At 39.1% G+C, this 26,214-nt stretch overlaps 1 protein-coding gene across 9 annotated transcripts in view; it reads right to left on the minus strand.

The window, feature by feature from the left end:
* LOC130920009 (inactive rhomboid protein 2-like) overlaps positions 1–25,894 on the minus strand; it is a 63,130-nt gene extending 37,236 nt beyond the window's left edge. For all 9 annotated transcript variants that reach the window (XR_009064072.1, XR_009064070.1, XR_009064069.1 and 6 more), the window contains exons 1-2: positions 25,732–25,894; positions 3,807–3,956 (exon numbers count right to left, since the gene is read on the minus strand). Coding sequence is in view for 4 of the 9 variants with exons in the window: in XM_057842747.1 (XP_057698730.1) it covers positions 3,807–3,944 (138 nt within the window). In the remaining 5 variants the exon portion in view is untranslated. The remainder of the gene's footprint in view (positions 1–3,806; positions 3,957–25,731) is intronic.
* Positions 25,895–26,214: the final 320 nt, after the last annotated feature.

Raw genomic sequence — 26,214 nt, forward strand, 5'->3', positions numbered from 1 at the left:
AGTCACAGATTAAGGAGTCTGTCTAAAATGCTCTTAGTTTAAATCTTGAAATATTTTACTGAGCTCAGTTGCGTTAGTTTCCAGTCCTTTTGCAACAGGTTCCATGTAAGAGGAGCAGTGAAGGCACAGGCCATTCAAACCAATTCTATGCGGGCAAATTCAGGTTAGCAGCAAAATGTTGTGTGAATGGAAACTGCAAGAGTCATCACTTAGTGATTGAATTGCAAATGTAAAAAAGGCAAGAGACCAAGAATACCTTTGTAAATAAGTACCAGTGTCCTGGTCTCCTGGTGAACAAAGAAGGCCATCCCACTCGAGAATACAGTTCACAATAATAGGTCAAAGCCCTACAGTTGGTAATAAACCTCAGAAAACCGTGATACGGAGTTAATTTTTCTCAGACATTGAGCTGAAGCACTCTTATGCAAATGCACACATTAATATTATTTCAATGGCAAATGGCGGCAAACACAACAAGGCTGAAAATACAGTTTCTGCTCTTACACCCCTCTTTAAAATAAATTGCTGTATTTTAAGCCAAAAGAACTGGTGTGTTTGATAGAGCAATGTGTCTATATGATGCCATAGCAGTTTCATGGTGCATTACGGCCCCGGACTATTTTTAATTTGTCCGTTTTACCCTGGAGACCCCTGTTTACAGACACCGCGCAACCGCTTTTATTTCAACCCAGCCATAAAAAGAAGGGAAGTATTTTTTTTAGCTTAGGATCATTAATTCAGGTCTAATATTTAGTAAAAAAAAAAAAAAAACCTGTCAAATTATTCACTCGCATATTTTATACAAATTATGTCACAATGAAAAAAATAGTGTCTGTAAATGCATTAACTGTATTTTTTTTTTTTGCTACCGTCACATTTTCCCTTGATATTTTAGATGATAAATAATCGATCCAACCAAAGAAAATTGGAAAAAAAAAGAAAGAAAAAAAGAAAATCTCGATCACTCCATGATGTCTGGGATTTCTGTATTGCGACCCTGGTTATATTATCGTGTTTCACCCATAAAATACCCAAAAAGTCCGGCTGTGGCCATCCGTGGCTCTGTCTTGACAGACATCCTAAACAGACTTTTTGGATCGAAACAAAATACCACAATTTTCGCGATATAAGGCGCAGCTGACTATAAGCTTATAACCAAATTTGACACGAAAACAGCATTTGTTCATAGATAAGCCGCACTGGACAATAAGCACAGCTGTCCTCACTGTATTATGGGATATTTACACCTAAAGATATTAACCTGTAACACTTTATTTGACAGCGGCATCATAAGACTGTCATAAGACTAAATGCACCACCATGTAGCTTTGAACCGATTGGCTGCAAAGCTTCATTGCTTCAAGAAGCTTAATTAGGCCGTCACTGTTCTCTTGGGGGAGACAGTCAACCTCTGCTGCCACCTGCTGTCAACACTCTTTCGTCCCACATGCCTCCTAGCATGCATTGCAGCGCTACAGATGGAAATAACAATCAAAATTCATGTTCTGTGATAATTATTTCTTCAGTTACTGTTCCAGTTGTTTCATTAATTGTTAGTTATGATATTTAGTAACACTATATTTTACAGTGGCGCCATAAGACTGTCATAAGACCATAATGTTTATGACATGACAGATTTTTTTCATTTTGTGTCATCCGACAAATTATCTCACTTTTGAATGGATGTAAAAGATCCGAGCTGGACATAAATGGTTTTAGTGACATAATTATTTGTCGGATGATACTGAATGACATATGTCATAAGCATTCATTAATGCGCATGATAGTGTCATGTCATAATTGTGACGGTCTCATGGCAGTCTTATGACGCCACCTTCAAATAAAGTGTTACTTATTTTATACTTATTTTATAATTATTTTTGTATTCCTTGAGAAAGCCCAGTAAACATGGATTCAAGACAATTATACAATACCCAAATAAGTATAGAGATGAGGTTTCAACCAAAAAGTTAAATTAATCATTCAGTTGGTGAAGCTAATATGACCGTAAAGGTAATCACATTGGATGTGAATTAAGAGAAAGTGGACAGGGAAGAAAAAGAATTAAAATGGGAAGAATCTTTATTCTTAAGAGTTGTTAAAGCAATCTAAGTTTATAATACAATCTCAAAATTTATAAAATGAAAGCTAAATGTTCATGTATTATTGTGCATGTTTGTGTAGAGTGAACTGTTTCAGTGTGCATTATTTAGTTATCTATTGTTAATAAGAGGGCAAGCGTAGCAAAAACATTGCAGAAGCCATTATTGCTACATAAATCTTTTAAACAGTGAAATGTACACATGCACTACTCCAACTGTATGTGTCTTTTATCATTTGGATGTATTATTGTTTGCAAAACATTTTATTTAAAATGGGGGCAGTATAATATTTATCTTTTAGATTTGACAAACCCTGGCTTGTTCACAAGTTACCTTAAGTACACCATGGAGCATGGTATTTACAAATTTAATTCCCCTGTAATTCAGGAAAAGAAAGTGCGTTGGTTGGTTGGTACTTGGTGACAAATGTATGCATTGGTTCTACAGTAAATGCTTTTTAGAGCAGTTTAAGAGCGGCAACATGCGCCATTAAAAAAGTTTACTCTCTACTCAGTGGTCCTGAAATGCCGTGTTTGTATTCAGAACAAGGGGCCGGCAGAGGGGGAAGTTTTGGCCTCCTGCCTACAATGTATATAAACAGCTGTCCAACATGCCCCTCTGCCTTGGAAAACCGGGTGATTAACATACTGTTATACAGAATACTGTTATATATAATTTTCTACCAATCTTTTTCTACCAAACTGAGGAACATGTTCAAAAACCTTTTTTTGTAAAAGTCCACAGGTTAACAGGTTGATTAGGAATACAGTGTGAAATGAGCATACTTAAAAAGGCTCAGTTGTGCTTAAATATTCTATTTCCCGCAACATCGGCCGTTGTTGAGTGTAATTATAACATTAAATATTACTTTTTATCATAACGGTCCATTACAAAGTATTAACACCAGGGGTGCTAATAATTGTGACACACATTATTTGATGTCAAATAGTTTTTTCTTTATGTGGGATTTTTTCCCCACTGAATGAATGCACTTGTACTGAAGGTTGGATTTTTCTCTTTTTTTCCATTAAGGTCCCATATTATTTGAATTAAAAAAAATATTAGAAGCTAAAAAACACATCTTTTTCAGGGTTGCCAATAATTATGGAGGGCACTGTATATGAATACAATGTGGTCATGTTGAGTCAACCAAAGCCTTCCTAAACAAAGCTACTCAAGTCGTCTTATATATCGCAATATATCGCAAATCCCCCAAAAAGTCGCAATGTAAATTTTTTCCAGTATCGTTCAGCCAGAGTTCATTGTCATTCTGTCAAAAAACATTTTGAATAAACTATCACAAAAATCGGTTTCACCAGACCATGTCTGTAAATTACTGATTGCATTCTGTGTGCGCGTGGGTTAGTAGTAAAAACAGTCAGTGTTATTTCTTTTTTATGCATAGAATTGTATTTTATTGTTTGATACTTTAAAGTTCCATGCCGATTTTTCTGTATAAGCACACAGTATTGTTGTTTACATCTAATAAAAGAGGGTACGTTTAAGTACCTTGGATTTATTGTTTATTTTTACCGTGGTATCGAAATGGTATTGACAATCGTGGAATTTCAATGGTATCGACATCGACTACTAAATTTTTGGTATCGTGACATCCCTTAACATTGTGTGGAAAATTAAAAATGACAACTGTGCCTGTGTAAGACTGTGAAAAAAAAGTGTTTGAGGTGGAAGTGGTCCACCTACCAGTTTAGTGGGATCATGAGACATCATCTGTTCAGGCGTGGGTATCGCAATGACAAGACTGGGTGGCTTCTTGCTCTTCAGTCGGCTATCAGGCCGGCTCCCATTAGGAGGCGGCTCTTCCCCATCCTGTAGTGGCATCTTGACAAGTTTCTGGAGAAGAGGGAAAAATATAGTAATGATGATAGGTAAAAAAATGACTAAGTGATCTACATCTACAAATTACAGCTGAAATTCAAAGAATTTAGTTTTCACACATAGGTGGACAGTGATTTGCAGAAAATGGTCTTTCTAATGTTTTAGAGACTCTATATGAAAAAAAAAAAGATTATAAATTAACTCAAAAGATGATAGAAAGAAAAGCACTGAAATTGCTCAGTGTTATTTCATTACCATTAAGGTATTGATTGAACTAGTGCTGCAATGATTAATCGATTAACTCGAGTATTTCAATTAGAAAAAAAGCTTTGAATCAAATTTTGCTGCTTCGAGGATTCGTTTAATTAGTGACGTAATGGTTTGTTTTGAAAGTGTTGCTTTTAGTTGTATTGATTTGGGTGGATACACTGCCCTCTAGTGGCAACAGTAAATATGCCATAACTCGTCTAAGATGGCTGAATTATGTTCTGAATTCAGCTGCTTGCTGTTAAAACCAACATACAGTATGTTTTTGGACAATTTATTAAAGGCTTAAAAAAAGTGCATTTTATTTAGCTAGTGGACTTTGGTTATGCAAGTTAATGATTAATTTTTTTTTTTTCATACCGTTTGAGGCTAAGCTCAGGTATTTTAATTTAGTTTTAAATGCATTTATTGCTCTTGTGAAATGAAATTTCGATTCTGCGTAGTTTGAAGACTCAGAAATTTGATTTTGTATTCACATTTAATACTCTTTTGAAAGTGCAATCTTAGCAATCCAAAATAAATGTTAATGCAGGGATAAACACCTGTTTCTAGGGATGTCCCGATCACATATTTTTGCAACCTGAGTCGGAGTCACCCGATTCTCAGAATCTGCCGACAAAAAGTCCTGATCCGATACCTTCGATCTTCTTCTTCTTCGAAAAAGTTTACATGTTACTGTCCCGCCGTGCCGCCTACATAATGTGAATCAACTTTAAACAAGAATAACGTAGAAAAATGCTTGTCTTTATTAAATACTTCATTGAGTGAGTCCACACAAATTCGCTCACGCTGCTGAGAACAGTCACCTACTTACATCCCCCCCACACACACAATGAGTTGCCACACACACTACCGCTAGTGTTTAACAAGCTAAACGATAATTGATGCTTTCGGCGCCTTTGAAGGCAACGCTCCCAAGCTTCTCTGGTAAGATCAAAGCTTCAATGCCTGTCAATCATCATTAACTTTAACAAGCCACCTCCAGCTGCCTGCTTGCCAAGAAAAGCAGCAGGCTGTATAAGCATGAAGCAAAAAAAAAACAACATTTTTTAAAAAAAAATTAAAAACCCGATCCTTTCCACCTGATTCCCATCCTTTGAAAAATGGCGCTACCCGATTTCTGATCACATGATCGAATCAAGACATCCCTACTTGTTTCTTTGTGTGACATGTCCTAAAATCTATTCTGCAACACATTTTTACATGTTTGTAATCAGATTACTCAATTATTTGAACTAACCGATCAATAGATTAATCGTGTACCTAAATAACCGATAGCTGCAGCCCTATTTGAAACATCTGTTTAGCTGTCCTTCTCTCTCCCTCTCTGTCAGCCATAAATACACTGGTGGCTCCCAAAGGAAACTATTCTATTCTGGTTTTCACAAAAACACTACAGACTTTATCCCAAACTGAATAATAACATACTGCAGGAGTGATCAACAGCCACAAGAGAAGTTATCATGGCTTAAACTGTAATTTGATTAGTTTTCATGTTTGGTTTCTATTTTAAGAATGGAATTAAATTAAATATTTACCTGTAATTTGAAATTATCCTACCCTTGCTGCCACAACCTCTCCTCTATTCCGTCCATCACTGGCTTATTGGTTTACCTTAACAGGGCTCGAAATAACTACATATGTGTATAATTGATTTAATTTGATGGTGGAACAACAGCTCAGTCAAGCAGTGATTAGAATTCAGTTGTTGGTATTCAATGAATAGACATCAGCATGTAATGACAATGCAACTGATAGAAAATTCTGTAGCAAAAGTGACAGCAGCGGATGAGTTCAATAATGCTTTCTCCAGCTGGTCAGACATGTACATCTCCTTCCTCTGCAGTGCCCAATTCTAAAATTACATGAAGCTGATCGGTAATGGCTAATCGGTAATCGACTCAATTTAGTAAATATCCTAGACACTGTGTCTACTGACATGGGTTTTCTAAAATGAAATTGAATCAAATGAGTCATATAATGGCATATTTTCTCCACTCAAAGGTGGGAAAATATGGCTACACTTACTTGACACAACCTGTTGACTTCTGCCTTTACAAAAATCAGAACCAAGAATGGAATAATGTAGTATTTTTCTGTGTGCTCAAAATATCTGGAAGCAAGACACAGAATACTTCCACAGTAACCAGAGTCACTTCAGAAGTCATCCGAAAGTGTCCCTAGCTTGTCCATTATGTCATTATGGTCAGGACAGCTTTGACATTGTTGTTGAGTCATAGGCCATGAAATCAATGTGGGGCTTAGGGTGGGTGGGTGTGTCTGGAATGAAAGCAGCAGAGAAACTTGACACCAGCTCAGTCAATAGACTAATTTTCCTCTAGCCAGGCCAACATTAATTCCCCACCACCACCACCCATTTTAATTTTTGATGACAATTGTGGTCTTTTTTTCATTTGCATCCACTTTAAGACAAGTGGATAAACATTTCAAGCTTGATATAAAATCTTAATTCAGCTCCCTTGAGTAGCACAGATGGCACATATCCACCCACCGATCCACTTAATGAAATAGCTTCAGTAATGGACAGAAAGCTCAAGTGGTGGAGAGTGATGCAGAGTGATGGAGAGTTGCAGACCACAGTCTTTATCCTCTTCTTTCTAAGGATATGAGACAAATAGACTGTTCTTGTGATAATTCAATATTATTTCACGGGAAATTTTTTTTTTAATTGTCTAATGAGAAAATGTACTTGTTTCCACTTTGAGGTGAATAGAGTCACTCAGGTGACTTGAAGTTCCGCTCTGAGACCTCCAATTTGGCCAAATTTCAAAATTGTCCTGTATGCATGTGTTGTGTGATACATTTTTGGAAAGCTTAAAATCTCTATTTTCTGGGGGAAGAAAATTTTTGAACAGGAGGACATTTTTTGACACCTTAAAAGTAGGTTAAATCAAGTGACTGAAAAATAGACATCTTTGGGGACCTTTTCTTTAGGTTTCTCAATTAAAAAAAAAAAGTTTTTGGACACCCATCCTGGTACATAATGAATAACGAACACTTCAAGATGATCCCTTTATGTCTACTGAAGTCTTTGATAATTCTTCTGAAGACGGTACACAAGAAAGCCCGCAAACAGTTTGCTGAAGACATGTCAACAAAGCACATGGATTACTGGAACAATGTCCAACGGTCTGATGAGACGGGCGGGCTTTCTTGTGTACCGTCTTCAGAAGAGGCTTCCTCCTAGGGTGACAGCCATGCACACCAATTTGATGCAGAGTGCGGCGTATGGTCTGAGCACTAACAGGCCCCCACCTCTTCAATCTCTGCAGCAATGCAGAGATTGAATAGAGAGGGCTATAATTGTCAACATGGGTAAACCTCAACCATGAGAGAGAATGTGGGAAAAAAACAGAAAATCACATTGTTTGATTTTTAAAGAATTTATTTGCAAATCATGGTGGAAAATAAGTATTTGGTCAATACTAAAAGTTCATCTCAATACTTTGGTAGTTACCCTTTGTTGGCCATAACGGAGGCCAAACGTTTTCTTTAACTTCACAAGCTTTTCACACACTGTTACTGGTATTTTGGCCCATTCCTCCATGCAGATCTCCTCTAGAGCAGTGATGTTTTGGGCTGTCGTTGGGCAACACGGACTTTCAACTCCCTCCACAGATTTTTTTATGGGGTTGAGATCTGGAGACTGGCTAGGCCACTCCAGGACCTTGAAATGCTTCTTACGAAGCCACTCCTTTATTGCCCGGCTGTGTGTTTGCGATTACTGTCATGCTGAAAGTCCCAGCCATGTCTCATCTTCCATGCCCTTGCTGATGGAAGGAGATTTTCACTCAAAATCTCTCGATACATGGCCCCATTCATTCTTTCCTTTACATTGATCAGTCGTCCTGGTCCCTTTGCAGGAAAAACAGCCCCAAAGCATGATGTTTCCACCCCTATGCTTCACAGTGGGTATGGTGTTCTTCGAATCCAATTCAGTATTCTTTCTCCTCCAAACATGAGAACCTGTGTTTCTACCAAAAAGTTCTATTTTGGTTTCATCTGACCTTAACACATTCTCGCAGTCCTCTTCTGGATCATCCAAATGCTCTGTAGCGAACCGCAGACGGGCCTGGACGATATACTTAAATATCTGCAGAAATGCGATGGGTGTACTCACGTTTGTGATACACTGTAATTTAGCCCTGTGTTTTATTTTGTAAAAAAACATGGCTAAACGGGGAGTTAGCTGTATAGTTAATGATAACTTTACTGCATAAATTTTTTGATTTGGCTTGATTTTAATCTGTGGCCCCCCACCCAAAACAGTTCCAGGGGAATTTTAGGGGTCAAATTTCAATACCATAATATTTACATTTTTGTGTTGGGCTTTTGAAATTTTTCAATTATGATTAAAGAATGTGAATGCAAGATACTGAGAATAAAAGCTTCTGCATGAAGGGAACATATAAATGTGAGTATATAACACTATTTATTGTAATATTTATTGTATTTAGCCTTGAAGCATAAGACTTTGGCTTTATGATTTAAGCATCTAATGTATCTAATACATCAATATCACCCCATAATAAGCAATTCAAACACTGCAATGTATGTCTTTTTGTGGCTTTCCGGTTACTCGAGGTGAGAACATGAGAGAGCATAATTAAAGACACCATGATTATAACGCGATATTATCACGTACTTACCATGTTTCGATCTAAAAACTCGTGTAGCATGTATCACCGAGTGTCACGACACAGCTGTGAATGGCCACAGCCGGATTTTTTTTAGGATCTTATGGGTGAAACACGGTAACACAACAAGCGTTGCGATGCAGAAGTCACAGACAACAAAGAGTGGTCCAGATTTTCTTTTTCAAATATTTACCCTTTTAAACGCCCCCCCCCCATTTTTTCTTTGTTTGGCTCAATTATTTATTATCTAAAATATTGGGGGAAAATGAGACAGTAACAAAAAAAATACAACTAAACGATAGTTATACAGTAGATATCAGTGACCTATTTATCGCCACTCTTTTTTTTTTTTTATTTTGACGTAAGTTGCTTAAAAGTTTAAAATATGCGAGTGAAAAATTTGTTAAAGTTGTTTTTTTTTAAAACTAAATATTAGCTGTCAATTAATTATTCTAAGCCATAAATGATAGACATTTCGAATAACATATAATTACTTACCTTCTTTTTATGGCTGGGTTGAAACAAAAGCGGTTGCACAGTGTCTGCAAACGGGGGTCTCCAGGGTAAAACGGAAGAATTAAAAATAGTCCGGGGCATAATGCGTCATGAAACTGCTATGCAGCATATAGACATATATTGTTCTATCACACACAACTGCTCTTTTGGCTTAAAATACAGCAGTTTACTTTAAAGAGGGGTTCAACAGCTGCTTTTTTAAAAAGGGGTTCAACAGCTGCTTTTTCGGCCTATTCTGTGTTTTCCGCTATATACATTTTAAGGGCTAAATAGTAACAAAATAATCCAGAAATACAATGGCATTGCCAAAAGATCCAAAAATATATGCGTACGTGGATTTCACCCTGATCTCCGTGTGGTTTAGACTGAAAAGTGAGCAGGAGGTTCTCAAGGTGTTCGAAAACAATCACATTGCTTCATTTCACATTCAGGGATTTCACCTCTATGCACCGCCAGCATATAGTGTGTCTCGGGTGTAAATATCTCACACTTCGGGTCAAAAAAAATTGTTAGTAGTGCTCAAACTTTTCATTCCAACTCATAACATTTTTGTTGATAAGAAGCCAAGGCAACCCATTGAGATCATAGAATCCATAGTGACATCATGTGAGGCATGTCATTGGCATCATCAATTTCTAATCATGTGACCTTTCCAACAAATGCCCAAGTGGTTCATCCAAACACTTTCACAAGGCAGCATCTGCTGTGCTTATTTATTCACAGCTGTTGCAAATCTACACAGGACAAAGTATACATACCACAAATACGTGCTTCATTAGCTAATGGTCAGCCCCATTGGCTCAAGCAAACCTGATGTTTAACTACAGGCCAGGCTGAACCAAAGTGTGTTCTTAAAAATAGGGGGCAAAATGCCCATTTATCATTTTATAACTCAAAACATTATCTGTGTGGCCAGTGGAGCAGGTGTTTTTATGCAACTTCATGATAAGGGTATCTGGCGGACAAGAAAAACAAAGAAAATATCGCACATGGCTCTTGAAGACATCCACATTTTCACTCAAAGTGTATTTTTGGCATGTTAGTTTCACACTCTGACTCAAGGTTGAGAAACGACACAAGGCGCCTCCACATCATTGTGTTTTTTCTGCTCAGTTCCTATGTTTTACTGAAATACAACTTCCACAGTTGGCAAGATGCACGAGGACATGCAGTCGAGTAAAAATAAGGATTTGAACATCACTCAGAGGTGATTTTCACTTGATGTCCGTGATCTACATAATGTGGACTCGCCAAGTCTTCCAATACTGTAAAGTACCTCTATCCAAATATGATAATTCCATCAATTAATCTTTTGAAAAGCTGAATGGATCCACATGTGGTCACGCAAGTCATGCAAGTAGAAACAAGGGAAACACTTGCCTGTAGCCTAAAAACATCACACCGCGTTAAAAAAGATCCCAAAAGTAGCGTATTCAACAAGACATGGACTCCAAGGTAAAGACATGCTTAGTTTAAAAATCGCCTCCTGTCAAAATTGCACCTTCCTTTTAGGACAAACTTACTCTCTGTAATGGCCTGAAACATTAGCAAGCATCAGTCCCAATCTGTCAAGTATTTCTGACATTCTGACATTTAAAGTGCGCCTGCCTCACTCAGCTGCAAGACGTTTCCGGATCAGAGTGTAACAAACATCACACGAAACATTTACACTTTTGAGAGGCCATATTTATGTATTGTTCCACTTACGAGTCATGAGTGATTTTGGGTGTAATAATCATATACACTTGCGTATTGTATGGCTGTATTAAGTCGCCGGAGCCTTGTGTTAGAACACAGCACAAATTTCCAAAGATCACTCTTAAAATTGTCCCGATTTTAGCCTCTCAACAGTCACATGAACAGACTACAAGAATCCCGCTCACAAACAAGGAGACGATAGACACTATCTGTGAGCTCTACCAGTTACTTGCGATCGATGCACAGTTACCTCTGCACTAGCCTTATTAACTTTGTATTAGTAGTAGTACAGTTCAATATGACAATATAAATCCTCAAACCAATAATACGCTTTCCATCAGAATGTTACATGTCCATCGTCAAAAAAGCGCAAAACACATGGGAGGTGTCGTTGCTCGTGTTCAATACATTCTATGGAACGAGCGAGACGGGGCAAAAATCGCCAACCCTCTTGCGGCAAAGCGACACGCGGCGTTCGTGCACGTGAAATTTCGCGCTCGTACACGTGTACACGCAGACCAGTGACGCAATATAAGAAAATAGGAAATGGTTCGATTTCTGTCTCCTGACACTACAAAAAAATCACCAACGAATTTATTGATCGACAAATCACATGCAAGGACACTGGCCAACCCGGAAATTGACATCTACATGCAAAACTTTGTCAAAGTTATATTCAGTATATGGTTTCTTTCTATAAAAATGTCAAGAGCCTGTTTTTGTTTGTATCTATAATTGTTGTTTTTATTGTAAAAAAAAAAAAAAACTCAATATTAATTTTGACTTTGTTTTATTTGGAATACAAGATGTGCGGTGTGATTTCTTACCTCAACCCGTACAACTTTTTAGGTTTTATTTAAGTTCCGCAACGGTAACGGTTGCCAAAATAAGGATAACATACACACTGCTTTTAACTCACTGATGGCAATGGACATCCTATCCAGGCAGCGCCATCATTGACAGCTATTCTGATGAATATTATGTTAATGTTATGTTATTTATTATTATTATCATTATTATGAATATTTCTGGGAAATAAATAAAATAACACCAGTATGGGAAGTTGTTAGCTTTAAGATGCCCTTCAAAATCATAGCCAATCAGACGAGCGATGACGCACAGGCGGTGCATTGGGGGTCATTGTCACTTGCTACTACAGTTCGCATTTCGCCATCACTCATCGCCTCCCTGTGTTTTGCCCCTTCAGCTTGTTTTATGGTGATTTGCAGTCCACATTGATGGGAATAAATATACAATAGAGCAGGACAGCGGTGGAACAAATGTGAACAGGGCCTGGGTGCGATGAGCATGAATGGGAGCCCTCAAGACGATTGTCCGGTGTGTGTGAGTGGGTGTGTGGGTGGCGGAATGTGTGTGCCGTCGTGTTGTACTTTGCCCGGTCCCCAGCACAACTTTGCATTAATGATCCACATTTGCAGTGTTTCCCACCAATGAACGAGACTGTGGTGGGCCGCCACAGTCTCGTTTGGGCCCGCCACAGTCTCGTTTGCCCCCCCGCCGAAAAAAAAAGAAAAAAAAAAAAAGATAATAATCAGATGCGTCAGTCAGCCGATTACACAGCTGTAGCCCACTCCACTCTACTACCCGCGCGAGCGAGAGCACGCGCGTGCGTGCACACACACACAGACACACGCGCCAACAGGTCGCGCTCATAGACGGGACTACTAGCCTGGTACACCAGACTCATAGCTGTGCTATGCAGGCATGAAAATCTCTCACCTTTCGGCGAAATTCGCCGTTTTGAAGTCAAAAAGGGCGACCTACGTGAATTGCGTAGATCCGAGGAGAAATTCTTTTGGGGGGGTTGGGGGGGGGGTGTCGGGAGGTTTTATTTAATTATTATTATTTTTATCATCATCATGTGATTAACTTAGTACGTAAACTGAGCACTTAAGAACACAGTCAGCAAAACCTTCTAGATGCTTCGCTGACGAGAACCAATCATCGGCCCAAGCTGCGTTCCATTATTCCAAACGCGCGCACTCCTTACTGTACATGGAGTGCTCGGAGAGCCTTTGGTTGCATTGCAAAGCTGCGAAAACAAAAAGCAGGCCTTATCCACACCGGGGCAGACCAGAGCGCAGCATACACACTTGCCTGTATTTGCCAGCAGATTGAATTTGGCGAGTAATGGTTTCAATCGTTTTCACATTTTGCGATATAAAAAAGTTACTGCCATTCGTTGCAGCTTCCGTTGAACACTGCCAGAGCTAGCCAAATCTCCCATGAAAAAAAATAGCTCCCGTTAAATTGGCGTCAAGCTTGTGTATTTAGCGGTAATATAAACGAAGAAACACACTGTTGAGTCAAATTAAGCGGCATGCTCTCGGATGGAGGGGGCGCCTCGCATCGCTCCCGTCGTCCGCCTGAGACGCGTTATTTTCGCCTGGGACTTGAGCTGACGGCCGGTGTCGGCACACAACACCGGACCGACGAGTGGTGGGAATGACTCTTGCGTCTTAAAGCGTTTCAGAAATACAGGGATCCCTCGTTTTTCGCGGTTAATGGGGACCAGAACCCGCCGCAATAAGTGAAAACCGCGAAGTAGCGCCCCCCCCCCCCTTTTTTTTGTGCGTGTTCAATGTATTTATTCAGATTTTACACTGGAAAAAAGATACATATATATAAGACATGTTTTTTCACTTTTTTCCACCAAAGTATCATTTATAAATGGTTTTCAAGCAATTCAAAATGTAAGAATTATGATAGGTTTTAAACATGTTACTGCCCCACCGAATTATTTTTAAACAAGAATAAAGTAGTAAGAAAATGCTTGGCTTTATTAAATGCTTCATAGTGAGTCTACTCAAACCCTCTCAGGCTTTGTTAAACGGTGATTGACACATGTGCAAAGTTTTTCTTTTCATTCTATTCTATTATTATATCTTTTATTTTCTTATTTGATTGAATAATAAAGACACAAATGTCCTAGCCAAAATGTGGCCCAAACGCAAAACAACATTACTTCAATGGAAAAAATTGTTTCAATCAAGAAAAATAGTTTTCAAATGCTTTTTTGTCTCAAATTTATTTTTGCAATCAAAAACAATTTTTTTATTGAAGTGACTTTTTGGGGATTAAAAGTATATACTGTATTTTGATTGAAGCAACTTTGTTTTTGATAGAAGTAACTTTGTTTTTTGATTGAATAATAAAAACACAAATCTACCTCCATCGTAGGGGTGGGCGATATGGCCTTAAACATGTATCACGATAAATGGAGCAGATTTATCTCGATAACGATAAATGACGATAAAGTCATCCAAGCGGACTGTTATATAATTTGAAAATCTGAATCAATGCATGAAATACAGATTAACAGTTTCTTGTTGATTTAGTTACCAGCATTCAATTTGATATATTTAACAAATGTACATGCAGTCTAGACATTAGGTTTATACAAATGAATTGTAAACAATAAGAATTCAAGTATGAGCATTTATAACAGAGTGTATGGCTTGAACAATGTACATTGTCAAAATCGATATGCCTGTGCAAACATGTCATTGTAACACAAATGACTTGCAGCTCGAACAGTACACTTCAAAAAGACAATTTATTGTTAATGGCTGCTGTGACATAATTATTCAATACAAGTGTTTACTTTATGGTTTCAGGGCCCCCCCCCCCCAGTGCATTTTTTAATAAATGCACACATACATGAACCCCCAAACAGACAGACAGACAGACACACATTAAAGCTATATTGATCTTCTGCAAATGAAACACTTAAGATTTTATGATAGCAATAATGACACAGAATTAAACACATACAGAAAAATAGCTGGGGCCATTTGTGCTTTATGCTGAATGCTTTACCATCACAAAAGCTATCAGAGAAATCACACACAGTCAGATACAAAATAACGCGACATAGTAATTGCTAGATGCAGTCCATGCCCAATCCACTCATTAAATTCAGCCGTTTCGACAAGGTTAGAGCCGCTATCCGACTCCATCACGTTCATTTGTAGCGTTAGCCGCTAGCGGCCGCTAGCGTTAGCGGCTAGCGTTAGCCTGTGGCCTGGCTACCGGTAGAAAGCACTGAAAGCACCATCTCCGGAAATTGTGAGAACAAGGGAGGACAGCTGGTGAAAGCCCGTCTGGATGCCACCAAGAGTCTATTAAATGTCGGGTGAAAGTTTGGCGAACCTCCCTTAAGCCACACTCCATCACGTTTTGCTTGTAGCATTAGCTGCTAGCATTAGCTTACCGGGCTTCTGTTTGATTGGCTTCCTGATGATCACGTGACTCCCTACGTAAGTACATTCACTGCTTTCTTAAAGGGGAATGAGCATAGACGAACAACACAGAGTCAAAGCGGGATGAAAAGACTATTTTCTTGTTTTATTAATTTACCGAATTTACCGACATGGTCAAAATTACGTCGGTCATCGTGAAGAATTTCTGTGACGGTAAATTTTCGGTTTACCGCCCAGCTCTACTCCATCGTTATTGAGAGAGAAAGAAATTAAGAAAGCTTTAAAACTAAAAGCCACCGGGGATTCTGTTTTTTTGTTTTTTTAAATATTTATATTTCATTACATAGACATGCCTCGTAGGGAAGGGAGATTGAGGGATAAAAAAAGGAGTTAGATGAGGCTGCTAAAGGCAGTGGATACCTCATCAGCTGGGTGAATAGCAGACCTGGTAAGAACAAGTTTGCAAGGATAGTCGGGTATTAAATACAATTATAAACACAATTACAATGTTATTTTTCTATAAGATTTTATGTCATTGCTTTATTAATCATTAGGTGCTAGAGTTGTTAAGTATGGATAATAATGAAATAATAGTTTTAAGAAAACTGTGCTGTTGGTGGCTCAGTGACCATCTGATGTGGTTTGTTCTCAGATGAATAAGTTGAGGAAGGAAGTTTTGATGCAGAGGTTGAAGGAAGAAAATAGGCAGACTGACCGAGTCACAGCCAGAAAGTGTTGATGACAGTTTTGATTTCTATTCACTGTTGCCCCCTCCCAATTAAAGTATGTCACAGTCGCAGCCAATTATTATCTAAAGCTGATTAAAATTGAAGTTATGTTGTTTTAAGGTGTATTAAATACTTGTTCATGTGCCCCTTTTGATCTACGAGCACCCGCCCCTCCACCGGTCTCTGCACGGCCCTACTGAAACACAGTGTGGGTCGACAGAGCTCAATATTTTGTTGGGGTGTACAGTGTACCGGAACATATTTCCTCCACACCCTTCTCACCTTTTTATGCCTGGCTATGAGAGTATGAGTCTGGCCACCATTAAGCAGAAAAAAATTTCCAGGGCGGAGCCAGCCACAGCAAATAGACAGCGGAGCGGGCCAATCAGCGACGGGCTGACGCTACGTCGGTTAAGCGACAAGAAACTAGCGAGAGACATTTCAACATATTCAACATGGCTAGCGCGAGACAGACTGTTGGTTTTAGCGACTCGATGTGTTTCTGGTCATGTAAAACCGAATTTACCGCGGATTGGAACATATTGCCGCTGAGTCTGGTGTACCAGGCTACGGGACTACTGTCTGCTGCATTCTGCTGCATTTTGCGCGATCCGGCGACACCGCATACAGCAATTTATATTACATTCAGTGGTCTCAAAATGCCCTAAAGAGATACACCAGGCTTGAAAATGTAGACACACACCCTACCCCGAGGGTCAGAGACCCTCCCACCACAGTCTCCTAAAATCCTATGGGAAACACTGATTTGTAGCAATTTTTGGAGAGGTTGCAGCGCAAGCCAGCAACTGAATTTTTTTTTTTTTTTATGATTGAGCAATTTTTAAAATTCATTTTAACTGTCCTGTTTTTTTGTTCGTTTTTTTTTTTTTTTTAGTAAAACGGTGGCGATTTTTTTTTTTGTAATTAATTTTCCATGCCACTTATTCTCACGAGGGTCGGGGAGGTGCTGAAGCCTAACCCACTACCTTTGGGCAGTAGACGGGGTACACCCTGAATAGCGTACAGCATGAATGCTATTTTTAGACTGCAAGACTGCGTGACATCACCAGTGTAAACCGGAAGGGGGTCAACATAGAAGTGCACTCGCATACAATCCATGTTAGTACTGCTTGTTTTCTGTGTGTAATCTTTCAAAAAAGAACATGCCGAGTAAACACTGCTGCTATGGAACTTGTAGAAACGAATTTAGACATTACGACCATCCACATATAAAGGATGTTTTCTTCATACGCTTCCCGAAGCCAAAGACTCAGGAAAAAATGTGAACAATGGATCAACTTGTGCGTACGTCCAAAAGACCAGTATTACGCCAGCAAGGAGAAACAATTCACCTTCATATGCAGTAAACATTTTGTTGGAAGCCACGGTCCAACAGATGACAATCCTGATCCATTGCCTGCCGCGAAGCGGTAAGCCATTTTGATACTTTTACTTATTTTTTGGCGTGGTGTTTTGCCGTGCTGCTTCTGTCTGACAAGGAATGACCTGAAAAAAATTAAAATGGTAGCTGACTGCCACTGTTGTTCTGACCTGTGATACCAACAGTAAGTCTGACTCACATATCAATCATGATATTTATGTTAAAAGTCGCGACACAAAAATAGCAATATAAATTACCCCAAAGAACGGTCAGAGACGTAAGACAACCAGAGGATATAAAACGATAGCTTGTTGAAACAGGAGAATGTCATTGTCAGTGCCGTAAGGCAATGCACACAAGAAAAAGGTGTCAATAAAAAAGCTACCTCTAGATCAGGTCTGCTCTTTTTCCCGTATTTTTCAGCCCTCAACACTCAAGCCATCTCTTTAACTGCACATTTGTATGTTTTTCCACATCTTTACCAGTGAATTTGGCAGCACGGGCATCATTTTCGGACAAAATTGGTAGGTTTAGCTCAGTAAAAAGCTCATTCATACACTATTTACATGCATCTAGCATGAGGGACAAACACGAGTTTGACCCCCTCTAGCAAAAGTTGCTAACATCATGAATATTAATGAGCAAAGGTGACGTGTTACGTGCGGTACGCTATTGGTTGCCAGCCAACGCAGGGCACAATGATTTGGAGTGTTCAATCAGCCTACCATGCATGTTTTTGGAATGTAGAAGAAACCGGAGTCCCCGGAGAAAACCCACACAGGCACGGGGCACAGGGACAACATGCAAACTCCACACACAAAGGCCGGAGCCCGGGATTGAACCCTTCATCTCAGAACTGTGAGGCGGACGTGCTAACCACTCAGCCACCTTTTTTCTTTTTTTTTTTTATGTTTCTAAATTTAGTTTATACAAACTTGTATGCAAATTTTAGTAATCAAATTGTATTTTAAAGTACAATTACTCATATATTAAACATTAATTCATTCTATCTGGCACGGGCCAAATACAGTGGTCAGCTTCAATCAAGTTAATGTGACACCTAAAACACAGCCTGTACAGAACTATTTACAATGGCAACTTGTTTAGCCTACAATGTGATTGATTCGTATCACTTTATGTTTATTTCCTGTGGGAAAACAGTTTTGAACTAAACAACTTGAAAGACTTCACTTTGGAGGTTCCACTGTACTTTGTTCGCCTACAGTACGATGATAGCAATAAGGATCATTTTACATGTTACAAAACTAGCAAATCTGATGTGGGAAAATGTGACTATGTGCTAATCGTGTTTATTGCACAACATCCTTCCTCCTATTACACTTATTCACAGTCTCTTCAAGATGGTTATCAATATTAACCAAAGATCATTGTCTCATACATTCTGATTAACTCAGTTTCACTAGTAATCAAGCTTTGTCCTATTTTTAACCAAATGAGAAACAAAAGCGGTACTTAAAGCAGCCTCGTCATTAGCTCAATGTGGAACTGACCCTCATGACTATTTCTTCAGTTGTCATCACCTTCTGTCAGAGCGCTTTCTCCTTATTAACCCAGTGAATCTATTCACTGTTGATCCAGTCGGTGCTAGATGGCATTTGATCAATGTGTCTCAATATTTGCAATACAAAAACCTCAGCTGAGCTCAGTGGTGGAAGAAAGTGTGACTGACTAAAGACAAACAAAAATACAGCACACATATTTTGAGTTTCAGTGACGAAACAGTAAAGACAGACAAGCATGCCAGCAAAAACAAAAGTAATACTTACAAAGATCTGTGAAACAGTAGTACTGTAATAATTTCTTTAATAATGTTTTTTTTTTTGCCAAGTATGTCCCCCCCCATCCAAATCATCAAAATATTTTTTTCTCTTTCTACGTTTTATACACTCCTCTAATTTGCTTGTATCCATGTTCTTGTCAGTTTTAAAGATTAAATACTATGGAGTTTTTTCTCAAATAACTCGTATCACTTATAAAATTCAAGAAAACCCGACCTGCTAATAAAATTTACACACAGTCCATTAAAATGTGGCTAAAATGTCAGCCCTGATCAGTCCGCATCATGTGTGACCATGACAGCGCAAGCAGTTAACTGGGCCAGCAGGAGCGCTATCGGAATACATCGAAAACCGTGGGTGGGTGTGAGTTTCTGTAGTCTCTTAGCAGTCAAGACAACCCACTCATTCTTCAATTCCAAACAGAAAAATCTCCAGATATCAATGACTCAAAACCTTTGTTTTGTTCTTCAGCTGATTAGCACACAGTAGTGTTGACAATTAAAAAGTCAGTGAACTAATCTAAACAAGTGGTTTCTATCAAAGAATGGAAAAACTCCACTTCAACAAGCCAGAGGCAGCGTAAAACATTGTAACATTCCCAAAAGAATTGGCATGCCCAAACCTGCACACAAGCGAGTGAGTTTACTACCCAAAGCAGCAGCCTTGTTTCTCCTTCAGGAGCACCTTAACATATTAAGGAGACAACACAATGAATGTATCTATTCTTAGGGGTTGAAAATAAAAATTGTGGGTTCTTCCCTGCTTTTTAAATAGGTCATATGCTGTTCAAAAAAAAAAAAAATTGGGAAATAGGGTGGGGGAAAAATCACTTCAATGGATGAAACAAGCACTGTTGTGTTCACTGGGGCAGCTGCTAAAAGACAACCAGTGAGATTCTGCAGTCAGCAATAGTTTCCCTGCCAACAGCAACAGAGCCAAGTTCATATTTCATGGCTTTTTAAGGCCAATGAATAGCAGTGTTCACATGTTACATACACTGGAGGCCAAAAGTATTGGCACCCCAGCAATTCTGTCAGATAATGCTCAATTTCTCCCAGAAAATGATTGCAATTACAAATGCTTTGGTAGTAATATCTTCATTGATTTTGCTTGCAATGAAAAAAACACAAAAGAAAATAGGGGGAAAAAATTAAATCATTATTGTTTTACACAAAACTCCAAAAATGGGCCGGACAAAAGTATTGGCACCCTTTGAAAAATCATGTGAGGCTTCTCCAATTTGTAATTAACAGCACCTGTTACTTACCTGTGGCACATAACAGGTGGTGGCAATAACTAAATCACACCTGCAGCCAGCTGAAATGGATTAAAGTTGACTCAACCTCTGTCCTGTGTCCTTGTGTGTACCACATTAAGCATGGAGAAAAGAAAGAAGACCAAAGAACTGTCTGAGGACTTACTGTAAGAAGCAAAATTATGAGGAAGCATGGGCAATCTCAAGGCTACAAGTCAATCTTCAAAGACCTGAATGTTCCTGTGTCTACCGTGCACAGTGTCATCAATAAGTGTAAAGCCCATGGCACTGTGGCTAACCTACCTAGATGTGGACAGAAAAGAAACATTTACGAGAGATTTTAACGAAAATTGTGCGGATGGTGGATGTGCGGATGGTGGATAAAGGACCTCAACTAACATTCAAACAAGTTCAAGCCGTCCTGCAGTCCGAGGGTACAACAGTGTCAACCCGTACTATCCTTCGGCATCTGAATAAAAAAGGACTCTACGCTAGGATACCCAGGTAGACCCCACTTCTAATCCAGAGACAAAAAAAAAAAAAAAAAAAAACAGGCTGAAGTTTTCCAAAACTTACCTGAGAAAGCCAAAAATGTTTTGGAAGAATGTTCTCTGGTCAGATGAGATAAAAGTAGAGCTTTTTGGGAAAAGGCATCAACATAGTTTACAGAAAAAAAACAAGGCTTTCAAAGAAAAGAACACTGTCCCCACAGTCAAACACGGCTGAGGTTCCCTGATGCTTTGGGGTTGCTTTGCTACCTCTGGCACTGGACTGCTTGACCGTGTGCATGGCATTATGAAGTCTGAAGACTACCAACAAATTTTGCAGCACAATGTAGGGTAAGAAAGCTGGGTCTCTCTCAGAGGTCATGGGTCTTCCAGCAGGACAATGACCCAAAACACACCTCAAAAAGCACTAGAAAATGGTTTGAGAGAAAGCACAGGAGACTTCTAAAGTGGCCAGCAATAAGTCCAGACCTGAATCCCATAGTACACCCGTGGAGAGATCTGAAAATGGCAGTTTGGAGAAGGCACCCTTAAATCTCAGAGACCTGGAACAGTTGGCCAAAGAAGAATGGTCTGAAATTCCAGCAGATTATTGTAAGAAACTCATTGATGGATACTGGAAGCGGTTGTTTGCAGTTACTTTGTGCTACCAAGTATTAGGCTAAGGGTGCAAATACATTTGTCCAGCCTATTTTTGGAGTTTTGTGTAAATGATAATGATTTTTTTTTTTCATTCTCTTTTGTGTTTTTTCATTCCAAGCAAAATAAATGAAGATATTAACACCAAAGTATTTGTAATTGCAATCATTTTCTGGGACAAATTGAGCATTATCTGACAGAAATGCAGGGGTGCCAAGACTTTTGGCCAGCAGTGTACAACAAGACAATAAAAAATAACACAGCTCTTCATTCTTAGGTGTATATAAAGATAACTACTAAGCCAGGGGTCTCCAAACCGGTCCTCGAGGGCCGCTATGGGTCCTGATTTTTGTTCATACCGATCAAGCACACACCTTTTACCAATGTGGTTTCTACTAAAACAAGCAGCACCTGACTGCAATCAACTGATTACACTTATAAAACACCAGATTGGTGAAAAGGTGTGGTATTGTTTTGTTGGAATGAAATCCTGCACCCACTGCGGCCTTATGTGGAATAGTTTGGAGAGCACTGTCCTAGGCCAACATGAAGACTAGGGGTGTGACAAAATATCGAAATGGTGACACATTGTGATACTTTGTATCCCAAAAGGTTATGGATATGCTCCTGCCAAGAATCGATGTATAGTTGGGGCGCTTACACTTCACTTTTTTATTCATTTTAGGGCATTTAGAGGTCACTTTCTGTTGAGTCGGTGGATTCTTGGGTCACATCCTGTTCTGTGACCCAAAATAAGATGGAAGTGACCCGTAAATGCCCTAATATCAACACGGAGTGTCCAAAAATCAACAGCAAATGGCCTGAAATGCACCCAAATTAAACTCATTGGCTGCCATTGACCGCCATAGATGTCCAATTCGTTTGAAGTGGGAGAGATTGCAAAACTCAGACGGATTGGACGTCCCCTAGTGATTAACTCATTCCAATTCACAGCAGAAGGGTAAAAATAGCCTAATATATGCGTGGAAAGTTGGCGGACGCTCGGGATTCAAGCACGGAAAGCGGTACTAAGCCAAAAAAGCGCACCAGAGTGACCAAAGTATGGACTTATTTCAACAAAACAAAGGCGGGTACACTGTCGTGTGCAGTCTCAGCAATGCCAAGCTTTCATATCACGGCAGCACGTCGGCCATGAATAACTTTGGAAGACAACAGGAGACAACAAGCTGGCTGATCGTAAGTCCATATAACAACATTTTATTATTGAAGTTGCCTCTATGTGGGTCATACAACACAGTATTAAGGGCTAATGTCGGGCTAATGTAGCTGAATGAGCAGCTACGTACTTTACGTATTGTGTTGCCGCCACCGTTAAAATCAACAATATTGAAAGCATCTTGTGTTTTAGAATCAGTTTTAAAAAATATGGAAATCCTTTTTGTTGTGCTTCATCAACATCAAATTATAATCAACAGAATAATTTACACTAATGCTTCGTCGTAGCTCCCAGCTAAGGTACATGTACATAAAGTGCGTAGCGGCTCACAGCTACATTACCCCGACGTAATACTGAGACATTTTTTTCTCATAGCAATATTACGACTCTAAAGTCGTTCTTTATTTTTTATTTATTAATTTGGCTCTAATAATCTGTCGTAGTGTCGTATCAACGTGAATCATTAGGGTTTTTTTTCCACATACTTCACTCCAGTGATACGTGACATTTATTTATCTACTCTGCTGGTGCTCACTCTAATGCTGAGAATAATACAGACATACCACAAAAAGAGAAATGAGTGTTTTAAATCCTGTTGGAAAAGTGAAGTCGCAGTGTTTTAAATCTGATTACATTACATTCTTTTGCGCTAGTTAATGCCATTTTTAATTGCAAGCAGTGGCGTTGTTAGGCCTATTTTAGGGGGGCATCAGCCTCCCTAAAATATTCTCAAGCCCCCTGAAATAATATGCTGTTGTTTTATTCAAAAACAAAATGCTGACACATACATTATGGCGTTTCCAGAATATTGGTTTAAATCAATAATCATATAACCTATCATTATTAAATTAAAAATTATTATAAATCTGTCAGTTTCCTCTCACTTCACGGAGTAAGGTAGATAGCCCCTTCAGTGCGTAATTATCCAATCCATTCCACTTGTTCATATGGAGAATGCCCAAATCACTGGAAATCCGTTCCGTGTTTTCCCAGTGACCCTGCTCCAAGTCAGTACCGGGCCAACGTTGGAGTGTAACAGCGTTTTCTTTTTTTCAGTTGTGAGTAATCTAATTAATTACCTTTCCCATCTTTGCAACGCCGTTACCATTACTGAGGATGTGAAAGGGCACGTTTCTACAATTTGGTTGAATGAAAGGGGAGAGTTGTCTGATTTTGACAAATGTCTGAATAGAGCAGAGCGTAAATATATGGATAAAGGAAGGACATAAGAAGGTTTTCCAAGAAAGTGAGTATTAATTACTGCTGGTAGTAACAGTAAACTCCAGCCCCCGACTAACAGCAGAAAGTACCACGTAATTGTTTCTACAATTTGGTTGAATGAAAGGGGAGAGTTGTCTGATTTTGACAAATGTCTGAATAGAGCAGAGCGTAAATATATGGATAAAGGAAGGACATAAGAAGGTTTTCCAAGAAAGTGAGTATTAATTACTGCTGGTAGTAACAGTAAACTCCAGCCCCCGACTAACAGCAGAAAGTACCACGTAATTATTAAACCAACTGCTCCGTGTTAAACAAAAAAAAAAAAACTGGCTTGCACACTACAATCTCTGTGCACGTCTTACCTTTGTTGTTTTGCAGTCAAAATTTACATCCCAGTTCTAAAATAATGCAGCTACTTAGCTGCTGCTGCTGCTGCTAGCTAGCTAGTTAGTCTGAAATACATTGTGAAGGTCCTGGTTGTTTATAGAGTTAAATGTGCAATCTTTTTACCACTATCTTAGGGGTGACTTCCTTCTGAAGTATCAGCTGTGTTTCTCACTGTACGTATAGATGAGTACAGGAGCTGAGCTCATTCTCATATGATTATCAATAGTGGACACTGGATAGTCATAATAATACACTAATAATAATCACTCCACCACCTTTATTGACCTGTAGGAGTAAGAACGATAGATCAATTTGCCACCCTTGAAAACAGATGGCATTCTTTGATGCATCCTTCAACCAAGTAACTTGCAATTGTAGCCATTTTTTCATGTTGTTCTACTGTATTAAAAAAATAGACCGAGACAACAACAACAATAATGAATAAATTGTCAGTCTGTGTTTGCTGTTCGTGAAGTTTTGTGCTTGTACGCTACTTTCACTTACATCCTGGTCATCTCCTGGGGGCTAAGCCCCCTGTTCTTAAAACCTAGTGACGCCCCTGATTGCAAGAGTAGTTTGGGGGGAAAAAAAAGTTTATTAAAAAATTATTAGCCTAGTCGACAAATCGTTAAAAAAGTCTACAGACTAATCGGGAGAAAAATAATCGTTTGGGACAGCCCTAGAGCACACCAAGCTTTTTAGATTTGACATATTTGATGCTGGGTATTTCATAAATGGTTAAGATGAGAAAATGACATTATTTTAGTATTCATAGATTTTTGACCGTGAGATTTATCCGCGTAAAATAGCAATAAAGGTGTAAGCTAAGGGAAAATAATGAGTGAAAATGGACACGAGAGTGTCCACTAGTTCGAGAGGCAAGGGGTCGTGTTTCAACTTTCAGGGAGTTCCGGCAAGAAATTCAAATTTTAGCCACTTTCATCCCTGGCTGTCACACAAATGAAAAGTCTCATCACATAGCAGCTATAATAACGCAATAAATGAGCACCTAAAGAATTGTGTATGACTTTGAAACAAGTATAACACAGGTTTCATGGGGCAGTAAGTGACGATTTTTTAGGAATTATTGAACGTACGTCCATATACAAAGCAAACATTTCTTAATGGAATAAATTGGCGTTATCCGTTTTATTTTATAACTATAAACCAGATGGTTGAGTCTGTTTGGTGGTGATTTCTACGTTACGGCGAGCCACTTTTCCACTTCACGAGTAGCCGGCTACCGACACAAGCAGTGCTAATGAAGCTAACTTTTTTTCGCTTGCGTGAACAATATTAGTACAACTAAATTGTTTAAAGCCATGTTTGACTCACCTGCGATAATGAATGACCAGACTGTTCTTCATGAGCAGGTGGGACTTGGGCGCAAAACAACGTCGCTGTCGGCTAAGCTTCCGCCGGTGTGTAGGCACTTCCCTCTTTGTGTCTTCCAACATCCTTGGCTTGACTCGCAGCCGCAACACACAGTAGCAGGAGGCGGAGTTTCAACTGACCTCATCCCGAGATGAGGCGAGCTGGACGGACTCCAGCTCCGTCAACACCGCCCCCAAACGAAAGTACTGCTTGGGTGTAAATTTTCTCTCAAGAGTTTCCGACAATACTTGTACAGTTTATTCCAAGTTTATTAACACTTTCATTGACGAATTATTATTATTATTTTTAAATGTTTACATAGTGCTCCCTCGTTTTTCGCGGTAGATGGAGACCAGAACCCGCCGCGAAAAGTGAAAAACCACGAAGTAGCACCACCCCCGCCCCCACCATTTTTTTCTATTTATTTATTCAGATCTATCATTG

Source organism: Corythoichthys intestinalis, chromosome 8 (genome assembly GCF_030265065.1).
Source record: "Corythoichthys intestinalis isolate RoL2023-P3 chromosome 8, ASM3026506v1, whole genome shotgun sequence".
Classification (NCBI taxonomy): Eukaryota; Metazoa; Chordata; class Actinopteri; order Syngnathiformes; family Syngnathidae; genus Corythoichthys; species Corythoichthys intestinalis.